Source organism: Chelon labrosus, assembly GCF_963514085.1.
Source record: "Chelon labrosus genome assembly, chromosome: 7".
Lineage (NCBI taxonomy): Eukaryota > Metazoa > Chordata > Actinopteri > Mugiliformes > Mugilidae > Chelon > Chelon labrosus.
In genome coordinates this window covers 14,224,366-14,242,010 of record NC_140343.1, presented here as the reverse complement: position 1 = coordinate 14,242,010, position 17,645 = coordinate 14,224,366, and the positions used below count along the sequence as shown (strand labels likewise).

Below are 17,645 nucleotides of genomic sequence, written 5' to 3'. Positions count from 1 at the left end.
TGTGGAAATGCATGTAAATGAGCTCCAGTATCTGCTTTATTTTTTATTTATTTAGTTAGTTATTTTTGATGTGTGTAGCATCTCTAAGGAGGTTAGAAGAGACCTCCCAACGCTGGTCACACTCCAGGAATCAGAGCCGGTCAGTGGGTGCCCGGTGTTTAATGATTTCGCCTGTTTGCCCCGTCGCTGTGAGGCAGGCAGCATCTGAGCGAAAATGTTTTTCAGAGAGCGAAAGTGAAGGAATGATGGATCGTTCGAGGAGAATTTGTACAAAACTGGTTCTTGATGTTGAGAGAATTAAGTATTCACCTAGGTTGTGTGGATTTTTTTCCCTTCGACGTCGACACATCGGCAACTTTGATGAAAGGAGTTGCTAAAAGTTGTAAACCCAAAGAGAATCGGAGATAGTTTGAGCTCACGACTCTTGGTCCACTCGCTGAGAAAAAAAAAAATGAAACCCAGTGCACAATATCTGCTTTGCACAAAATGCATTTAGCAAAAAGAGGAATATTTTTCCTGCAGCAATTGGTGGAGACAAAAAAAAGACCAAAAAAATGTTTGACCTCAAATGACTTCAAATGGCTGAATGACAACACTGCTCTGCTAGATGTGTCAATAGGCAAATATTCACCAGCTTGGTAGAATGCTAAGCATCGTCATCGCATCTTCTGGGGTCTTCGAATATCATAGCCATTTGTCGTACAGTTGTCAGCATACACCAATCAGCCACATCATTAAAACCAATGACAAGTGAAGGGAACATTAATAATCTTGTTGTAACGCCATGTTCTGCTGAGAAATCCAGTCCTGGTGCTCATGTAGATGTTATTTAGACACGCACAGGCACAGGCACCGCCACAATAACACTCCCTAAAAGGCAGCAGCCATCCCCAGCAGTACAATGCAGCTGGACACACCACAAAAAAACTGCTTGAGAACAGTACATGCTGTTAACTTGGCCTCCAAATTCACTAGATCCCAAGCAGATCAAGTTTCTGTGGGATGCACTGGAACAATCCTGGTCCACAGAGGCCCCTCCCCTCAACGCACACGTTTCAAAAACTACCCTAATAGCGTCCTGGTGCCAGACTTGATAGGACACCCTCAGAAGGCCTTGTGGGAGGCACAAGGGGAGAACTAAGCAATGTGAGGCAGGTGGTTTTAATGTTGTGGCTGATGAGTGTACAGCATTTCAGTCTGGACCAAAGCCGCGGACTAGCCACCGCCCCCGCAGTAAAATGACAGACACAGCAGACGCACGAAAGGATGAACACAAGTTTGGTTTATTTTTCACATATAGTATTTCTTGTACAGCACATGGGAAACGCATCAGGAGGGAAGACACAGTGCAATAATAAAAAAAAAAGTTCCTTGGCTTTTTAAAAGAGAAACCAAACATGAGCTTGTAAAACGGAGAAAAAAAAAGAAGAAAAAAGAAAAACTTTTTACACTGTTGGAACAGAGAAGCACAGGCAGGGGGGAGAGAGATGTTAGAGATGTTACAGATAGTTAAAGAAGAGTATCAAATACAAATGTCCCAAATATTCACGCTATACCACCGAATGCATAGCCATTATACAGCATCGTTTTGAGTAGTATACAAGCTTGTGTATGAGAATATCATTTAGGTCTGCCTGTGGCTGTCAGGCAGAACGGGAGAGAGGCAGGCAAAGGCATTAAACTGTACAGATTATCTCTGAGACCATGTTGGTTCAGTAGCCGTCACAGAAGTCCCTTGTTTTTCTTCTACTCTGCGTTAGCGCTGCAGCAAAAAAACTAAAAAAAACAAACAAAAATAACATGGACAAATCTTGCTTACATTTTATACAGTTGAACTAAATTGCATACTGTTGTGTAAAATGTTCTTTCTTCTGTAAAAACGGTGAGCTGTGAGACCATCCACCGTACCTGCTGATTATAATCAGCCTCACTTCCTTCTATCAGCGGTGGAGCTTTAGTGCAACAAGCATGCAGTAACAGTGGAACCTCTTCAGCGGCTGGATCTATACCGTCAGCCAACGCCTGCTGTACACGGACCACAGACTCAACAGAAACAGAGGTTAATAGTACACATTAAGGACTGAAAACGGACTAAAGTACGCTTACTACCACTTTTGAAAGAGGGGGATAAAATAAAAACAACAAACAACAGACAGAGGAGCTTTTCTCCCGTGTTTTGAGCGTGTCATTTTTTTTTTCTTTACATTGGATTGATGATGTTTTACGCCCTCTGCCTGTCACCATCACCAAGGATAAAAAAGGTACATGTTAAACAAACAACAAAAAAATCAAAAGAAAAATTTAAAAAAAAATCAAAAAAAATATTTCCCCCCCTGTGTTCCACTTCATCTTTAGTGTCTCCGTGTGTGTGTGTGTGTGTGTGTGTGCATCTCTCTCCGTTTGCTTCCCTGAACCCGAAACACAGTCATAGGCAACCGCAATACATAAACATATCATTACGTAAGACGAGCACTCACTATTCATAAAAAATACCGAAATGAATGAGTGATAAGAAAATCTGGAAATGTGCCTTTTCAATCTACACTGGTGACGCACGTCCTACAGAAGAAGAGAGAGCTCTGATATAGAGTTTGGCTGCCGGTTTGGAATATGATACAAGGAGGCTTCAAAAGCAAGAACCGAGTTTAAAGAACACAATTTTTTTGTTCCTTAGTCACTTTCTTGCCAAGAATTAGAAGGAAAGAAACAATACCTCTCTCTCATGTCTGCACAGTAATTATAAAGCTGGTTAGCTAAGCTAGCTGGTTAGTTAGCTAAGCTAGCTGGTTAGCTAAACTTGGCTAACCGAGCAGGAAAAGGAGGAAACAGCTAGCTGTCTGAAAGTTAAAAAATGTGTCACTAATTAACTGCTTGCTTCTCATTTGTTTAATCTCTGGGGGAAAAAAGTGTAAAAATAGTGATTTGTCTTTTTGCTAAGGTTCATGAGCCAGACTGTTTCTTAGTTTGGACTTGGAGTCTCCTCTGTTGCCGGGGCAACTGCCTCACACCCAGAAATGACCAGAAATCCTTTTCACGCTTCAACAATTAATCACTGTGGCTAGCATAACGCTAGCTGTTTCTCTCCATTTTCAGTCTGTGCACTAAGCTAAGCTAAGCTAAGCTAAGCTAGCAGGCTTCAAACTTGGCCTACAGACACGAGAGCAGTGCAAATCTTCCCATCTAAATTTTGGTGAAAAAATAAAAAAAGCCTATTTCACAAAAGTTTTCCTTTAAGGTGTTTAGCATCTCAATTAAAAAGAAATCAACAGCTTATCAAACAGGATTTAGCCAGAGCACTTTGAACACTAACACATCAGCAGGCAGGCAGAGATGATAGGAGGCGATAATAACTGATAAACATGTAATCTGTTCCAGCCCGTGAGTGAAAACGGCGACTAGTTGCATAAAATTTGAGAGGAATCGGATTAGCTGCTGCTTAGTCGGCCGCTGATGATGGCGTAATCGCGTGGTGTTAATTTGCCCTCTTGTCTGCCTTACAGTTGAAGCGGGCGTGCTGCTACTTCATCTAGCTGACAGTGCCTTTAATGAGAGTGAGCGCAGCGCCCGGTGTCAGGAGAACAATCCAGAGGAATTAGAAGGAACAGCTCGGCTGATGTTCTCTGTTTGTGTCTCTGGGCCCTGGGAGAATCCCATTGACTCCGCTGCTCATTAGACGCTGCCTTTGTCAGACCAAAATAAAATAGATATTAAGCAGTGAGACGGGGAGCGCTGCGATGAATGTTTAATTGGGTGCTCTGTGTGCTGTGTGTGTGTTTCTGTCTTCATACAACTACCTCAAGGGGGTGTAACGGAGTGTGTGTATTTTCTTGCCCGATGACGTGGGGGCTCCTGTGTGTGTGTGTGTGTGTGTGTGTGTGTGTGTGAGGAGGTCTGTGTTTCATGCTGGTGTATGTGGATATCTGAAGCAGCCCCCCTTCCATCTCGGAGCGTCATCATTCCCCAGCTCCTGACACCTCTCGCTGGGGAGAACGAGATGCGGCGTCAGCCTCATTAAGGCTTCCACTGTCTGGCTAATGAATCGATTGTGTGGTATCAGTGCTCCTGGCTGGCGCTCCCACAGTGCCGCTCTACGCCTCCTCTGGGGGCCTCCCTTCCACTGAGCTCTTAATCAGGAAACAGCCCTAATTACCCTGCCTCCCTCCCTCCCCCTCCACCTCCTTGTCCTCCTCTTCCTCCCTTTCATTTCTTTTCCTTCCGCATTTTCGTTTTCTCTTCTCCCCGTCTTTCCCTCTTTCTCCTCCCAACTTTATCTTTCTGCTCCACCGCCCTTTTCCTTTGTCCTTCTTATCTTGCTGCTTCCCATGCTGCCTCTCTCTCTGCTATCATGCCTCATCCTTGGGCTGAAAGTGGAAGGAGGAGGAGGGGAGAGGAGGGGAGTGGGCATTTGGGAGCTTCAACAGTAGCTTATATCACAGCAAAAGTGGGGAGAGGGGGTGATGTTTCAGGAGTGAGGGTCAGGAGGACTAAAGAGCACTGAGACGGAAGTGATGCAGTTGCTGATGTAATTAGGATCAGGAGTAGGTCGGCAGGGCAGCTAGTCCCCCCCCCCAAATAAAAAAAAAAAGAAAGAAAGAAAAATAAATCTCCATCCTGTCTCTTCCCATCTCGTCCCGGCCCTCAGTACACCACCTCGTACACCGTGGCCTTCTTGTCCCCGGAGCCCGTCACTATGTACTTGTCGTCTGGGGAGACATCACAGCTCAGCACAGACGAAGACTCCTTGGACTGGGATCGGTCAAGAGACAAAGGCACACACCAGGGAGAGAGAGAGAGAGAGAGAGATGGATAGAGAGAGAAATGCAATGATAGATGGACGGAGACAGATGGAGAGAAACAAACACAAAGAGAGACAGAGATGTTAGAAAAGATATGACTCATCACTTAATACTCAATCACACAAAGACATATTTGCATTTGAAAACAGTCGGCAATTATTTCCAAACAGACAGCTCCAGGATGCTGACTCATTCGTCTGCTCCAACGTCAGGCTCTTTTTTTTTTTTTTTTGTTTCTGTCTCTGGTGAGACGCTGCCTCATTAGCTGCAGGTTTAAGCATCACTAGCAGCACAAGTCTGACGGCCTCCGTGAACTGGTGAAAATCTTTCCTTTTTTTATTTGCTTCATTTTTTTCTCCTCTGTGTCTGAGAGCCAGACCTGGACACCTGGCTTTAGATGATCTAAAGCTCCTTCTACTCCCCCCTCCCCCCTCACTTCTCCGTCATCATTTATCTTCCTTCCTTTCGTCCCAGACTCTCCTCCTCCTCCTCCTCCACTTCTCTCCGTCGTCTTTCATCGAAAGCTTCCCTTTCACTCAGTCTCCCTCTATCATGTCGACTCCTCCTCCTCATCCTCTCTAAACTCCCCCACCCTCGCCTCCCTCCTCCCCTCCCTCCAGTGCTACAAGGCACAGCGGGGCTGTCAATCATCAAGGCACCGGTGAGAGGCCATTTCACACAGGATCCCTCATACTGTACCAAGATAGCAAGAAGAGGGGGGGGAGAGGGGGGCGTTCAGGAGGGATGGATGCAATGACAGGCGAAAAGATGAGTTTAAAAAAGAGCAAAGTACACGTAGAAAAACACTGAGAGAAACTTGGAAAGAAAACAACTTAGAGTCAACAACGCATTCTAACATAAAGATATTTCTGATGTGTTTTCTTCTCTGGATGTCTGTGACACTTTTTACACTGGAGAGAAAACAACAACTTGATTAAATCTTATTGTTCTTCACTTAATGTCAGACCTTGAATATTTGTCTAAAGACTGCTGAATTGGGTAAACACTGGGGATATAAATGGAAATATATCCAGGGCTCAACTGTTCTTCTATATTGTTCAACGTTTTCATAAAATGAAACAATACTGAATGACAAAAAAACTCAACCAAACGATGACCAACCAAAAAAAAAAAAAAGTACCTAGTGTACATTTAGTTTGCACTTAAACATGACAAACACCCATCTGACCACCATAAACACCTGACAAAATATTGAGGAAGGTAACCAGACAGACGCAGACAAACCTAGTGACCCAGAGGTGGTGATGTTTACTCTGTCTGCTGCAAATCATCGAGACAAGTCCTAACTTTCTCCTTAATGCACCCCCCCCCCCCCCCCCAAAAAAACACTTCTTTGTCCTGATGTGTATTCTTACAAGAACTGACACTAATGTACATGATTAACTGATTAAAAGTTTAGTCAGGGTTGCACCATCAGGACAGGCAAACCCCTGTGAAAAAACCTCTGAAGGCCCTACAGTGCATCGACAATACTCCATAAGCGCCCTAACAGAGGATTGATTGTGTTTTCTTTTCTATGTTTTTACTTTATTCTGTTCTGAAGATGGTGAGGGCTCTACCTTAGAAGTTGCAGCACACGGCGCGTGGGATGGGAAGCGGATTACAGCAGATCACCGTCGCCGACCGCAGCTCAAGCTCATCACTGTCCCCATGATATGTCTGCTAGTTAAAGGCTCGTGCGACGCCACAGTTCTCTCTCACGGGAATTACGAGTCTTACGTATAAGGCACCTACTGTATGTTGTGAAATCAAAGAGGAGTTGGCGCCTGTAATGTTTGAGCAACAACGATACCTGCCGCAACCCGCTTTTAACTTTAACTTCCCTTTGTGCCACAATAAGCCGTACTATTAGAAGAACTACTTAAATGATCACAAGTAACTGTTAAAAATCGCTGCTGATTATTATTTTTCTTTTGATCAGCTTTCACAATCTGGAATTTCAGCTCTATTTCGAAAATGAAATGCCAAGAACCGCCCAGGCAACATGAAACTAGCACAATGGTAACCTAGAAAAGTTAAAGTCAACCAAACAAGCTTCACTTTCTCACTAAATGCGCTAAAATATATTCATTAATAAATAAAAAAAAAAACAACCCCAAATGTTTGAGATGAGGCATAACAGCTCTTTTGGCTGCGAAATAAAGAGAACAGAAAACTCCTGAGACCAACTCATTGTTTATTTGTTTTCTGTTAATCGACATATGTTCATAAGATTGTACTCTTTACGGCATCTGTCTTGTTGTAATTTATCTCTTGTGAAAATGTTTGAAATTAATGAGAAAGAAATTAAGGGAAGATGAGAAAGATACCACGGACTAACACATGGGCTGGTAAAAGAAAAGGGGAAATAATGAAAGAAGTAATTATTAAAAAAAAAAAAGAAGTAAGGAACACGAAGAAAGGAAAGGACAGTGATAAACAAAAAGACAAGGTCAAAGAAGAAAGTGAGGGTTGAGAAAGATTTGGAGAAAAAGATAAAAATGAGCGAGCACAAAGAGACAACAGTAAGCAGAGAGACGAGGCGAGAGAAAGAGGGATAATGGGAGCAAGAGAGGAGCGGGGGTTTAAAAAGAGAAGCACGGAGACAGAAACGGGAAAGGAGAGCGATAAACCAGAAAGGAGGAAGAGGAGAGAGAGAGAGACTCTGTACCTCGCAGTGACAGGAAGGAGGTTTTTGGCAGGAGGAACGCTTTTGCATTTGGATTACAAAGCGAGATAGCCGGCGTTCTCCTTTCAGTCCACGGGGAGAGGCAGGAGCCGCCAACCCTGCTGCCCACTGTAGCTTACAGAAATATGACAGCACCCCCCCCCGACCCAGCCCCTCCAACACACACACACACAACATGCTCAGCTTAAACATGCCTTCATCTCCCCTCTCGAGTTTCATTCACACCCAGATGTACTGGCTCAGCTAAAAATACTGCATCCCTGCATATTCATGTTTCCTCAAACGGAGCAATTGAACACGGTGGAATGATGACGTTTTGTGTGCTTTTGTGTGTTTGACAGGCTGCACCCTCTGATAAACCCCTGCAAGTCACCTTGGATCAACAAATCTGGAATTTTAAAAATGTTTATCGTTGCATTCTCCCTCTAAACCCCCGTCATCTTTTTTTTTCTCCTTGCTTTTTGCCTCGAGGGCTCAGAGTGTGCGTGCGTGCGTGGTACAGGGAGAGTTTAAGGACGGGAAGAAGACACTGCACATGTCTTTGCAGCCACAACTTGCATATATATTTTAAGATATGGCAATGAATGTGCATATCCTGTATATGTATACAGAGAGAGGAAGAGAGCATAAACATCCTCAGAGCGCTGCGCTCATCTCTCACCTGGAAAATACTAGCTCCATATGGTGTCCTCCATGCATTCAACAGATTGTCTTTTCCCGTGCTCACGAACCACTTTCCTGAAATAACACACACACGGTACCACATGTTAAACAAAGAAAGAGGGGTGATGGAGGCGGATTAAATTACAAAATGTCTAGGGATTGATAGAAGTGCGTGTTCGTACCGCAGTAGGCGAATTTGAGGGAGAGAACGCAGCTCTCGTGGAGGTGCAGCTGGTACTTGTCAGGCTTGGAGACGTGCAGGACTTCCACATTACTGCTCTCCATTCCCACAGCCAGCCACTCGCCTGTCGGACAGTAGCCCAGAGAGAAGATCTGGAGACGGCGGGGGGGGGGGGGGGGGGGGGGAGGGAGGAGAATCAAAGGGAGGGGAAGCGAAAAGGCCGAAAGCGAAAAGAGAAGACGAGCAAGGGTGCAGAAATGAAAACAAATGTGGAATGAAAGAAGAAGTGAGGGGACGGAGGATGAGGGAGGAAAGAAGATAAGGTTGATGAAAGCAGGAGAACAATGGGCGGATGTAGGGAGGACAGATGGAGGGATTAAGTGGAAATGAAGGAATGTGGGTTATCAGAGAGAAGAGATAAAGATGTTGAGTGAGAACAGAAAAAAAAGGAAAGACGGTGGAAAGTTGAGGAAAGAAAAAATGAACAAGTGGGATAACGTAAACGGGGTAAACACGGAGTAATTTAATAAACAGGGTCACGATGGGAACAGATAGAACAGGAAAGGAGTGAAGAAAAATGGCAGATGTAGGGAGACGGAGAGCGAGAGAGAGAGAAAGTCATTACATGGTGGATCGAAACTCATTTGAGAACAGTGGTCAACTCTATAGGGCTGCTGTGACAGTGAGGAGTGAACGAGAGACAGACGGAGAGTGTGTGTGTGTAAACCAGTAAGGTGAAATCATGCTGGTGTTGCTGGTTCAAGGCCAGTTCAGCGTGTGTGTTTGTATTTACTGTATATCTGTGTCGACATGTGAGATATATGTCGATGTGATGCTTTCATATCATATATATTGTATTATCTGTGTGCATGAACTATGCGGGTACTTACATGTGCGGTGTAAGTGTGAATCTAACTGTGTCTTGAGTGTGTACCTGCGAGGTGAAGTCGTGTTGCTGCAGCTGGCGTCCCTCTCTGAGGTCCCAGCAGCGGACCGTGTTGTCCAGGCCTCCCGTCCACAGCTTGGTGCCGTCGTTGGAGATGTCGATGCAGCTCGCTCCGTCTGTGTGGCCCTGGAACTGCCTGCCGGGAGGAAAACACACAAGACCTTCTGAGAACAAAAAAAAACACACGCACCTGCAAACACACACAAGCTGCAGAGGCTACCTCCTGTGCTTCTTTTCTTTTGGATGTGTCAGAACAAATATATTTTAATGCTTTCCTCCCTGCAGCACCTACCGGCCTCAACTCACCCACACCTGATCCTCTTCCCTCTCTTGCTCCCATCTTCCACCTTTCCACTTCTCCCTCAGTTCCTCCTTCTTTAAGCCCTACCTTGCAGATACCTTGATGTTTTATCCTATCCATATCCCCTATGGCTAGTGTATCCCCCTTCCTTCTACCTGACCATGGGGTTAGCTGAGGGAGCCCCGGGCTGGTGCGATTTTGTCCATATTTTATCGTCTCTCCTCTTTTTTCCTCATTTGTCTTGAAGTTCCCGAAATATTTCCACATCCAGCCTCCTTTACCTTCCTCCCACTCCCTCCTGTGCCTCTCTCTCCCGACTACAATCTGTTTGAGGAGGTGAAACTTCTGATTTCTGCGTCTTTTCTCTCCCCTTACCTGACCAGCGTCTGGTTGTGAAGGTCCCAGACGACGATGTTGCCGTCACTGCAGCAGGAGAAGCAGACCTTGTTGTCAGGGGAGATGGCCAGAGCGTAGCAGGCCGGAGCGGACGACGTCAGCTCCGCCTTGATGCGGGGAGTCGGCGTGGCCAAATCCCAGATCGACAGCGTGCTGGCCTCCCCTCCAACAATCAAGGTCCGGCCATCGGGGAGGATTTTACACGAGCGGATGTAGTTGTCCCTGTTCTAATTGGGCAAGATAAGGAACCAGTTAGATCACGCTTGTTTTGATTGGATCTAGGAGTAAAAAGTTCACAGAGCTTTTTCAGGCAGATGGTAAAACTGGAGACATTCAGGAAATTAATGTGGACATTTTGATGTCAGTTACTAAAACTGAGGAGGAAAGATGACACAGCCAATAAAAACAAATCTGCTCAGTCAATACATTGTACGTACACACACTTGTTTGCTAGGACTTTTACGTGGGTGTTTGTCAGTGTACCCATCTCTACTTTCAGTGCTTGTGTATGTGCGCCTGTCTCTCCTCTGCCCTCGTGTCTCACCAGACAGTCCAGCTGGGCCATGGGGCTCTTGCTTCCCGGTTGGCTGATGTCCCACACCTTGACGCAGCCCTTGCCTCCGGTGTAGACGTGACGCGTGGAGGTGCTGATGGTGACGGCGCACACCACCTCTCCGTGGTTCAGGGTGTGGATCTGACGGGCGTGACGAGGGATTCCTGGACCGAGCAGGGCGTCGGGGGGGAAGGGCACCGGCTGCATCTGACCGTCCGCACTCACGTGGAACGAGTAGGCGCTGAGGAGAAGACAAGAGGGAAGGGACAAAAACAAATTGATTCTTCAAAATGAAAGAGCACGAAGGAGACTGAAAAATATGATAAAAATCAATCCGTGGGAAAGTGAAAGCCGAGTCCCACATATATAAGTCACTAACATCCACACAGATGTCAGTGTGCAAGTGGTGAAGTCTGACGGCATCATAATGGCCTTGAAAATGCCAATAGTTTAATTTTATATTTTCCTGAATTCTGGCAATTACTGGGCTCACTGTAGCTGTGGGTGGGAATGCATAATGGCAGATTGCATTACAGGGAAGAGGCAGTGAGGCATTGCTAATGGCTGATCAATACCATAGTGGTTGGGAGCCAGGGTTGTTTTATGATTTCAAATTAGCACCGCAAGAATGAATTGCTCCTCTGCAACAAATGACAAAAACAACATAATTCCTCAGTTGGCAAAGGCAGGTGAAAACGTGCTAATGTGTCACAGTAGCCGCTGTGGACACCAGAAATGTCCCAATGTTTCCAGCATGTGGGGTTTTCAGGTATCACACAGGGTTAATGTGCAAAACTGTCAAGTTCTGGGTAAAAAAAGAAATCAGCTCCTCATTTGGATTCCCTACTAAACCGAATATTTTTGGATTATGACTGAGCTAGTATTGAAGTGTGTGTGTGGGGCCATCTGTGCCTTACTATTTTTTCTAGTCCAGCATGATCTTATCCTCCTCAGCTTTCCTACAGCTTTGTTTCTTTTTTAATCAACAGCCCAAACTGCTCTGTACTAGCATCCATGCACAATATACTAATTTTAATGCTAACAGAAGTTCCAAGTAAAGATAATATCCAGCTTTTATTGCTAAATGAAGACAGTATATGCTTTACTTGGTAACAGAAACACACTGTAGCATGATATTCTGGCAATTACATATTTTTCCACAGTGAGCCTGTGCACGCTGTCCACGTATGCTGGAGTATAACTGTGTATAGGTAAATGTGATACAGAAGCATTAACGTACGGCTTGCCACCAGAGGATCCAGGCAGAGATGAGGACAGACCCGGGGCCCTCAAGTGAGACCGCGAGTCATACGCCACCTGGTGGGAAGTAAAGAGTGGATGAACAGTTAACATTTCGACAAGGAATACCTGAAGTGTGCCAGGTGATTTCTAGGTAATTGTCATCAAAAGGTGTAACAAAACAAGTACAGGGAGAATGAGTTCAAGTTCATCCAGTCAAATATTTTTCCCTACTCATAAAGATGATTGCAAAAGACAAAACTATTTGAATTTGTATGTTTACTGATACTGAAGACAACATGCAGCAAGTTAAGGAAAAGCTAAGCTTCCTTTTAGTATTTCTACTCTACTGTAGGTTAGCATCTTGGATTACACATTTCATAATCTGCAAAGCTTCTCTACGACTGTCAGTCTCTGTGTGTGAATTAGAAAATGTAAACATGAGCGACGGCCAGATGAAGCCCCACGAAGCCTTGGAGCTTTCCATCCAGTTGGTTCGGAAAAAGGCTCTTTTGTCGAGGCTTCATCTGCTGGTCAAAACCTTTATTGTCATTTTCAACCATTTGTGATGGTCTCTTGGCTGTCTTGCCACAACGTGGAAATAACGTGGAAATAATCCCAGACAAGAATAGAAATAACAACACCTTAATTTAATTTTCTGTGTTTCAGTCATTCATTCATCGAATCTGTCTTTGATTAATATGTGGGTAATGATAATAGAGGTCTATTAACGTCATGCTCAAGAAGCAGTTGCCTATGTGTGGTTTGGTCACGTGATCTATGACGTATAAACTACTTTACTGCTTCATTCGGTACAGAAACCCTGTCACTGGTTTGGTTGTCTCGGCTCTTTGGGAGAGTTGACATGAGCCTTCGAAGCAACTGAGTCAATAGAGGTTTAGTTTGACAGTGTTGCATCCAGTACTAAAGATCCTATGACACTACTGGACCATGATACCTGGAGCTGGAGTTAGCGCTGTAACATAAACATTGGTGGGAGTTGATGAAGACTCATGGAGAGCAGCTTACATTACATAAACAAGTGAAACATCCACAAGATGTTGTGATTGGAACTTGTGGTGCATCATGAAAAACCACAGCCCTCTAACAACGGCGCTGGGGTTCGATTCCCTTTCAAAGCTGACATTTACTTAAGCCTCATCAATTAAACAATGAAATAAGGTCACATGTAACATCTACAGTGAACACTCACTACTCAACATCTATTTTTAGAGCTATATTTATTTTATTTAGCCACAGCTTGAAACCATACAACCATGTAGTGGCTGTAGTTTCGAGTAATGAAAAATTTTTTGAATAAAGTGAAAAGCTCAAATAAAGCCTCTATTAGCCATCACTTAGTGCCATATAGGGGAAACTCTTCTCCTTTCTGTGTGACAGACAAATTGGCGAAACTCCAACACGAACACTAATTTTGCGGAGATCCATTGCGCTTTATTTATGTTCATACATCATGCCAACACTCGAACCACTTTCTGAACCAGCGAGGCTTCACACGTTTCTTAAAAGACTTCCTGGATTTCTCAACACGCGTTTCACAGCCTCGGCACAGTACGTCCCATCACTATTAAACATGAACATAAACTCTTACTATATACAAAATGTAAAGCACTAATACTGACAATGCAGAACAGATTCATCAAGTCTTTAAAAAAGTGCTATGACAGCGGCAAGGTCGAATCTGAACAATAAATCAAATCTTGATAGAGAACTTGGCCTTTACTCACCATGGGGCTTCGGGAGTAGGCGCTGGCTGCTGCGCTGATTTGTGGGGAGAGAGTCAGAGCCCCACCGAAACCTCCTGGGCTGGCCAGCTCCCCATTCAATCCTGCGTGGGACACCACGCCAAAATGAGCCGGGTATGAACCAGGGGGCACAGACATGGGACTGCGGAGAGCTGGGGAGGGACGGAAAGAGGAAGGAGGGGTTGAGGGATGGAAGGAAATAGGGGCAACAATACATAATACACAAGCACGAGCACAATTGCAGAGGGGCTGAGAAGAATGGGAAACTTTATGTTCATAAGACCACATCAGTTTATACACCAGTCAGCCAAGGTTCTGGCTGGGGAGCTATCAAGTACAACAATGGACTTCTCTGCTCGCCACAGGTGCGGTTAGCAACCTCGCTTGGAGCACAACAGTAATGGAGTCAGGGAACTTTGTCACTTTTCTTGAAAAACATGTAATCGATGCCTGAATGACTATGAGTGTCATAGCATTAACAAATGTGGACATGGAAAAACTCAGGGACAAGAGGATATATGGCATGAAGGACAGAGGAAGACTGGCTACAAATATACTCAGTCACGACACTCAAATAATTGAAAATAAATAATGTTTTGAGAGTGCCACTCAAAAGCTTTTGCGCCCTTCAGAATTTTCTACATTTCTGACATTTCTGAAAGCCCTGAAAGTAGAGAAATTAAATGTTATATTTGTTTGTTTTATTCACATGTCTGTGAAAGCTGATGAAGCCTTGTTGTTGTTGGTGTTGGTGTGACCCCTTATGCAGCAATAACAGCCAATAAACGTCTCCAGTACCTGCTTCAATTCTGAGATGTTGGTGGGTTTCCTAACATGAACTGCTTACTTCAGGTCCTTTCACATTTTTTTTATTTGGTTAAGGTCATTGAAATGAACTTGTAATCCTAGAAGTGCACTTACTTTTGAAACCTTGAAATAAAAGAATAAAAGAATAAAATAATGGACACTATATTAGCTCTAGTAAATACATTTATTAGGCGTCATATCAAGACCACATTTTTGGGCTCAGTCAGTCAGAAAAGCCTCACCAAGGGGGTCTGCACTCGTTGCTGCTTTGCTGACCAGGCGAAGGCAGGAGGTGCTGGGACCTGGAGCTCCTGGGGCTCCTGGGGTAAGGGCGTCACGGTGGGATGGGGATGGGGTGCCAGACTTGGACAACGGAGACTGGGACTTATCCATCTGCAGGGAGGTAAAACAAGTAAACTGAATCAAATTGACAACTAAACACATGCAGCATGATGCTGAAGGCCGCTTATACTGACCTATAGAATAATTACAATTAAAAGAGTTTGTCTTGGTGGTGCAGGCACAGCTATTGTTCAACAGTTTAACAGAATATGAATCAGTTACAGATGAGTAGTTATGGGTTGTATTAGCTGTAAGTTGTTTTTTAATTCCCAAAGCAAAACAGCATTAATTATAGTAGGTGCAACCAGAATAGACAACCTGGAAGTAAAAACTGATTAGAATGTTTTATTATACGTTAAAAGGGTTAGAGTAACACCATATGTCATCTATCTATGTTACCTGTGCAGAGTCCTTAGCCTTCCCTGGGGTGGGGCTGCGGGGATTCGGGGTAGAGGGGGCGTCACCTGTGCTCGAGGAGCCTGGCAGCTCTTTCCTTAGGGTGGGGGCCCGGTCTAACCCGTTCCCATGCGGCGAATGAGGAGGGCTCCCGGCAGGGGAGTTAGGCTCCTGAATGACAAAGAGAAATGAGAAAATGATTTAGTGCAAAGTACAACTCAGTCTCACATCACACTACTCTTAAAACAATCTGTTGTTAATTTTAGTACTGATTCTCATCGTTGTAGTGGGACATTTTTGCACTTTTTATTGTGCTACTCACCAAGTTTTAGATCCCTGGATTCACCAAACATAACATAACAAGTTTTACATATTCATTTAGACAAAAATCAACTTCCAGGACGTGTCTCCCATCAACTCAAACGAATGCAATTACAGGATTTGACTGAAAAAAAAGGGGAATACTTTTTGTCTAAGCAAGTTTCTGGTTACTGTTTTGTGTAACCAGAGCAATTATACCACTGTTGATTATTTCATCCGCAGTCCTCTGTTAATATTACTTTACTCCTGTCAGAAATAAAATGTGTATTTTAAAACCTATTGGTTGCAAAGTTTGAAAATACACCTAATTACAGGAAAACCTCTCAATTCTTCTGTATTGGATCCAACTTAAACCGTGGTCACAGTCTGTACTGTGATTTGTAAATGGACTCAGAGTTTAGGAGACATTACAGGAAACACCAGAGACTGTCACTGTTGCAGTAGTGTGTGTGTGGACTTGGAGATAATGTTGCTGTTACAGAGGCTTTCATCACTGGAGCTACTGTTGAGCCAGCGCTGCCTCCCCCGGAACAGAGTGCTGGAGTAAGCACTTCTCTCTGGGTCACAGTGATCAGCACAGACATTTTAGCGCTTATACACACACATGCTTAGACGCCTGCTTGCACGCACACACACACACAGTTCTGCTACTTCATCTACTCCTACAACTACACACGCAGACATTTGGATGGTGTGTACGCGTTCATCTACAAAGAGAAAGGCAAACACATGCACCCATGTATGTTTCAACACATGTATGTTTATTTTCTCTATAACACACATTCGCATGCAAATCACCAGAGAGCTTCCCTCTCTTTTTTCTTCTATTACCCACATTTGTCACATTTTCTCTCTCTCTCTCTCTCTCTCTCTCTCTGCTTTTGTACCAGTTTCCAAATCACACAAGAGACCGGTTCCGCTTTTGTGTGCAATATCAAAATACAGTGGGCTTGGATGAAACACATTTTTGGTACACTGCGTGAAGTATTTAACGAACCAAAATATTCCAGGGGCATAAACGGCTTTGCATATATTAAATGAACTAGACTGCAGTTATCTAATGAGGGGAAGGAGGAGAAAAGGGATGGGAGTGGAGCAGGGTGAAAAGAATGGAAAAGAAGGAGTGAAAGAAAGGGAGACGGCGGAGAGATGGGAGTGCAGAGTCTTCAGCGGGTATGGAAAGACGTCAAAAATATACACAGAGGAGGTAGGTGAGAAAGGTACAGACTGAGAATGGTTCACAAGCACAAACAGGCAGCTGATAATGAGCTTACATAGGAGCTCTTCCTATTTACAAGGAAACTGCAGTGGAAAGCTGAACTAACTACGTACCTGCTGACTCGCACATCCACACACACATCCACACACACATCCACACACACACCAAGGTTACTATAGTTGGGTAACACTAAAACAGGTACGACAGCAAACATTGTGTAATCAAAAGGATTGTTCCTGTTAATCTGAAGGATTGATTTTAATTTCAGACTTGTTTGAGTGCAACATTTTGAGTAAATGAGCTAAAATAATTGCCGGCAAACAAGTTAAAATAAAATAAATAATCAGCTATCAAATAATCAACTATTAAGTCTTTCAGTAGAGTAAGATTATTCCTCAGGCAATTATCTAATTATGTGTATTTTCTCTAAAATCCAGCAAAAAATCTTAGTTAGTTGTGAACTACGGAAAAACCAGACTGACAGGGTTATACACAGGTTGAGGCAGGTTCCCAGCTGTGCCAAGTAAATCTATAGTTATTCTCATGAGCAACACAGGTCCTCTCAGTGTTGGATTCATGCTTTATTCATGTGCGGGATGCAACACACTGTCAGAGCTTCTGTTGGAGGAAGGCTGCTCGTATGTGGCTTTGTAACGCAATCAGATATATTTCTCTGTAAGAGAGGTTTGCAGCTTTTTCATAGCAGAGAGGGGAAATCACAATTACACGTGAGTGTGGAGTAATTTTAAAGCGTAGAACAGTGTTAATCACTGGAAAGATGTCTTTCTTTGAGATGTATATTCTGTGCAAGTAAGACTGTCTACGTATAAAGTTTCTGAAAGATTGGACCATTAATAAAGTCGAACAAAAATGTCTTAGATAACAATTAGCCTTAGAGATGGTAGTAATGTACTGTCTTGTGATGTGCTCTTATTGTGATCTATTGTCCTGTCCTACGTCTTATCATGTTTTTGTGTTACTTGCCTAGGGACTGCGGATGCAAATTAGCATTGTTGCTATAAGCCGGCAT

The 17,645-nt window shown here is 43.9% G+C and overlaps 1 protein-coding gene across 4 annotated transcripts in view; it reads right to left on the bottom strand.

Annotated features, from left to right (window-relative positions):
• Nucleotides 1-1,261: 1,261 nt before the first annotated feature.
• The window catches only part of tle2b (TLE family member 2, transcriptional corepressor b), a 76,460-nt gene continuing 60,076 nt past the window's right edge, over nt 1,262-17,645 (bottom strand). For 2 of the 4 annotated variants that reach the window (XM_084548671.1, XM_084548672.1), the window contains exons 11-20: nt 15,079-15,246; nt 14,580-14,730; nt 13,513-13,682; nt 11,766-11,842; nt 10,517-10,766; nt 9,952-10,199; nt 9,264-9,411; nt 8,331-8,481; nt 8,147-8,223; nt 1,262-4,746 (exon numbers count right to left, since the gene is read on the bottom strand). In XM_084548671.1, coding sequence (XP_084404797.1) covers nt 4,639-4,746; nt 8,147-8,223; nt 8,331-8,481; nt 9,264-9,411; nt 9,952-10,199; nt 10,517-10,766; nt 11,766-11,842; nt 13,513-13,682; nt 14,580-14,730; nt 15,079-15,246 — 1,548 coding nt within the window. In that variant the 3' untranslated portion in view covers nt 1,262-4,638. Of the gene's footprint in view, nt 4,747-7,701; nt 8,224-8,330; nt 8,482-9,263; nt 9,412-9,951; nt 10,200-10,516; nt 10,767-11,765; nt 11,843-13,512; nt 13,683-14,579; nt 14,731-15,078; nt 15,247-17,645 lie in introns of those variants that run through there. The other 2 variants (XM_084548669.1, XM_084548670.1) reach the window with 1 other exon arrangement.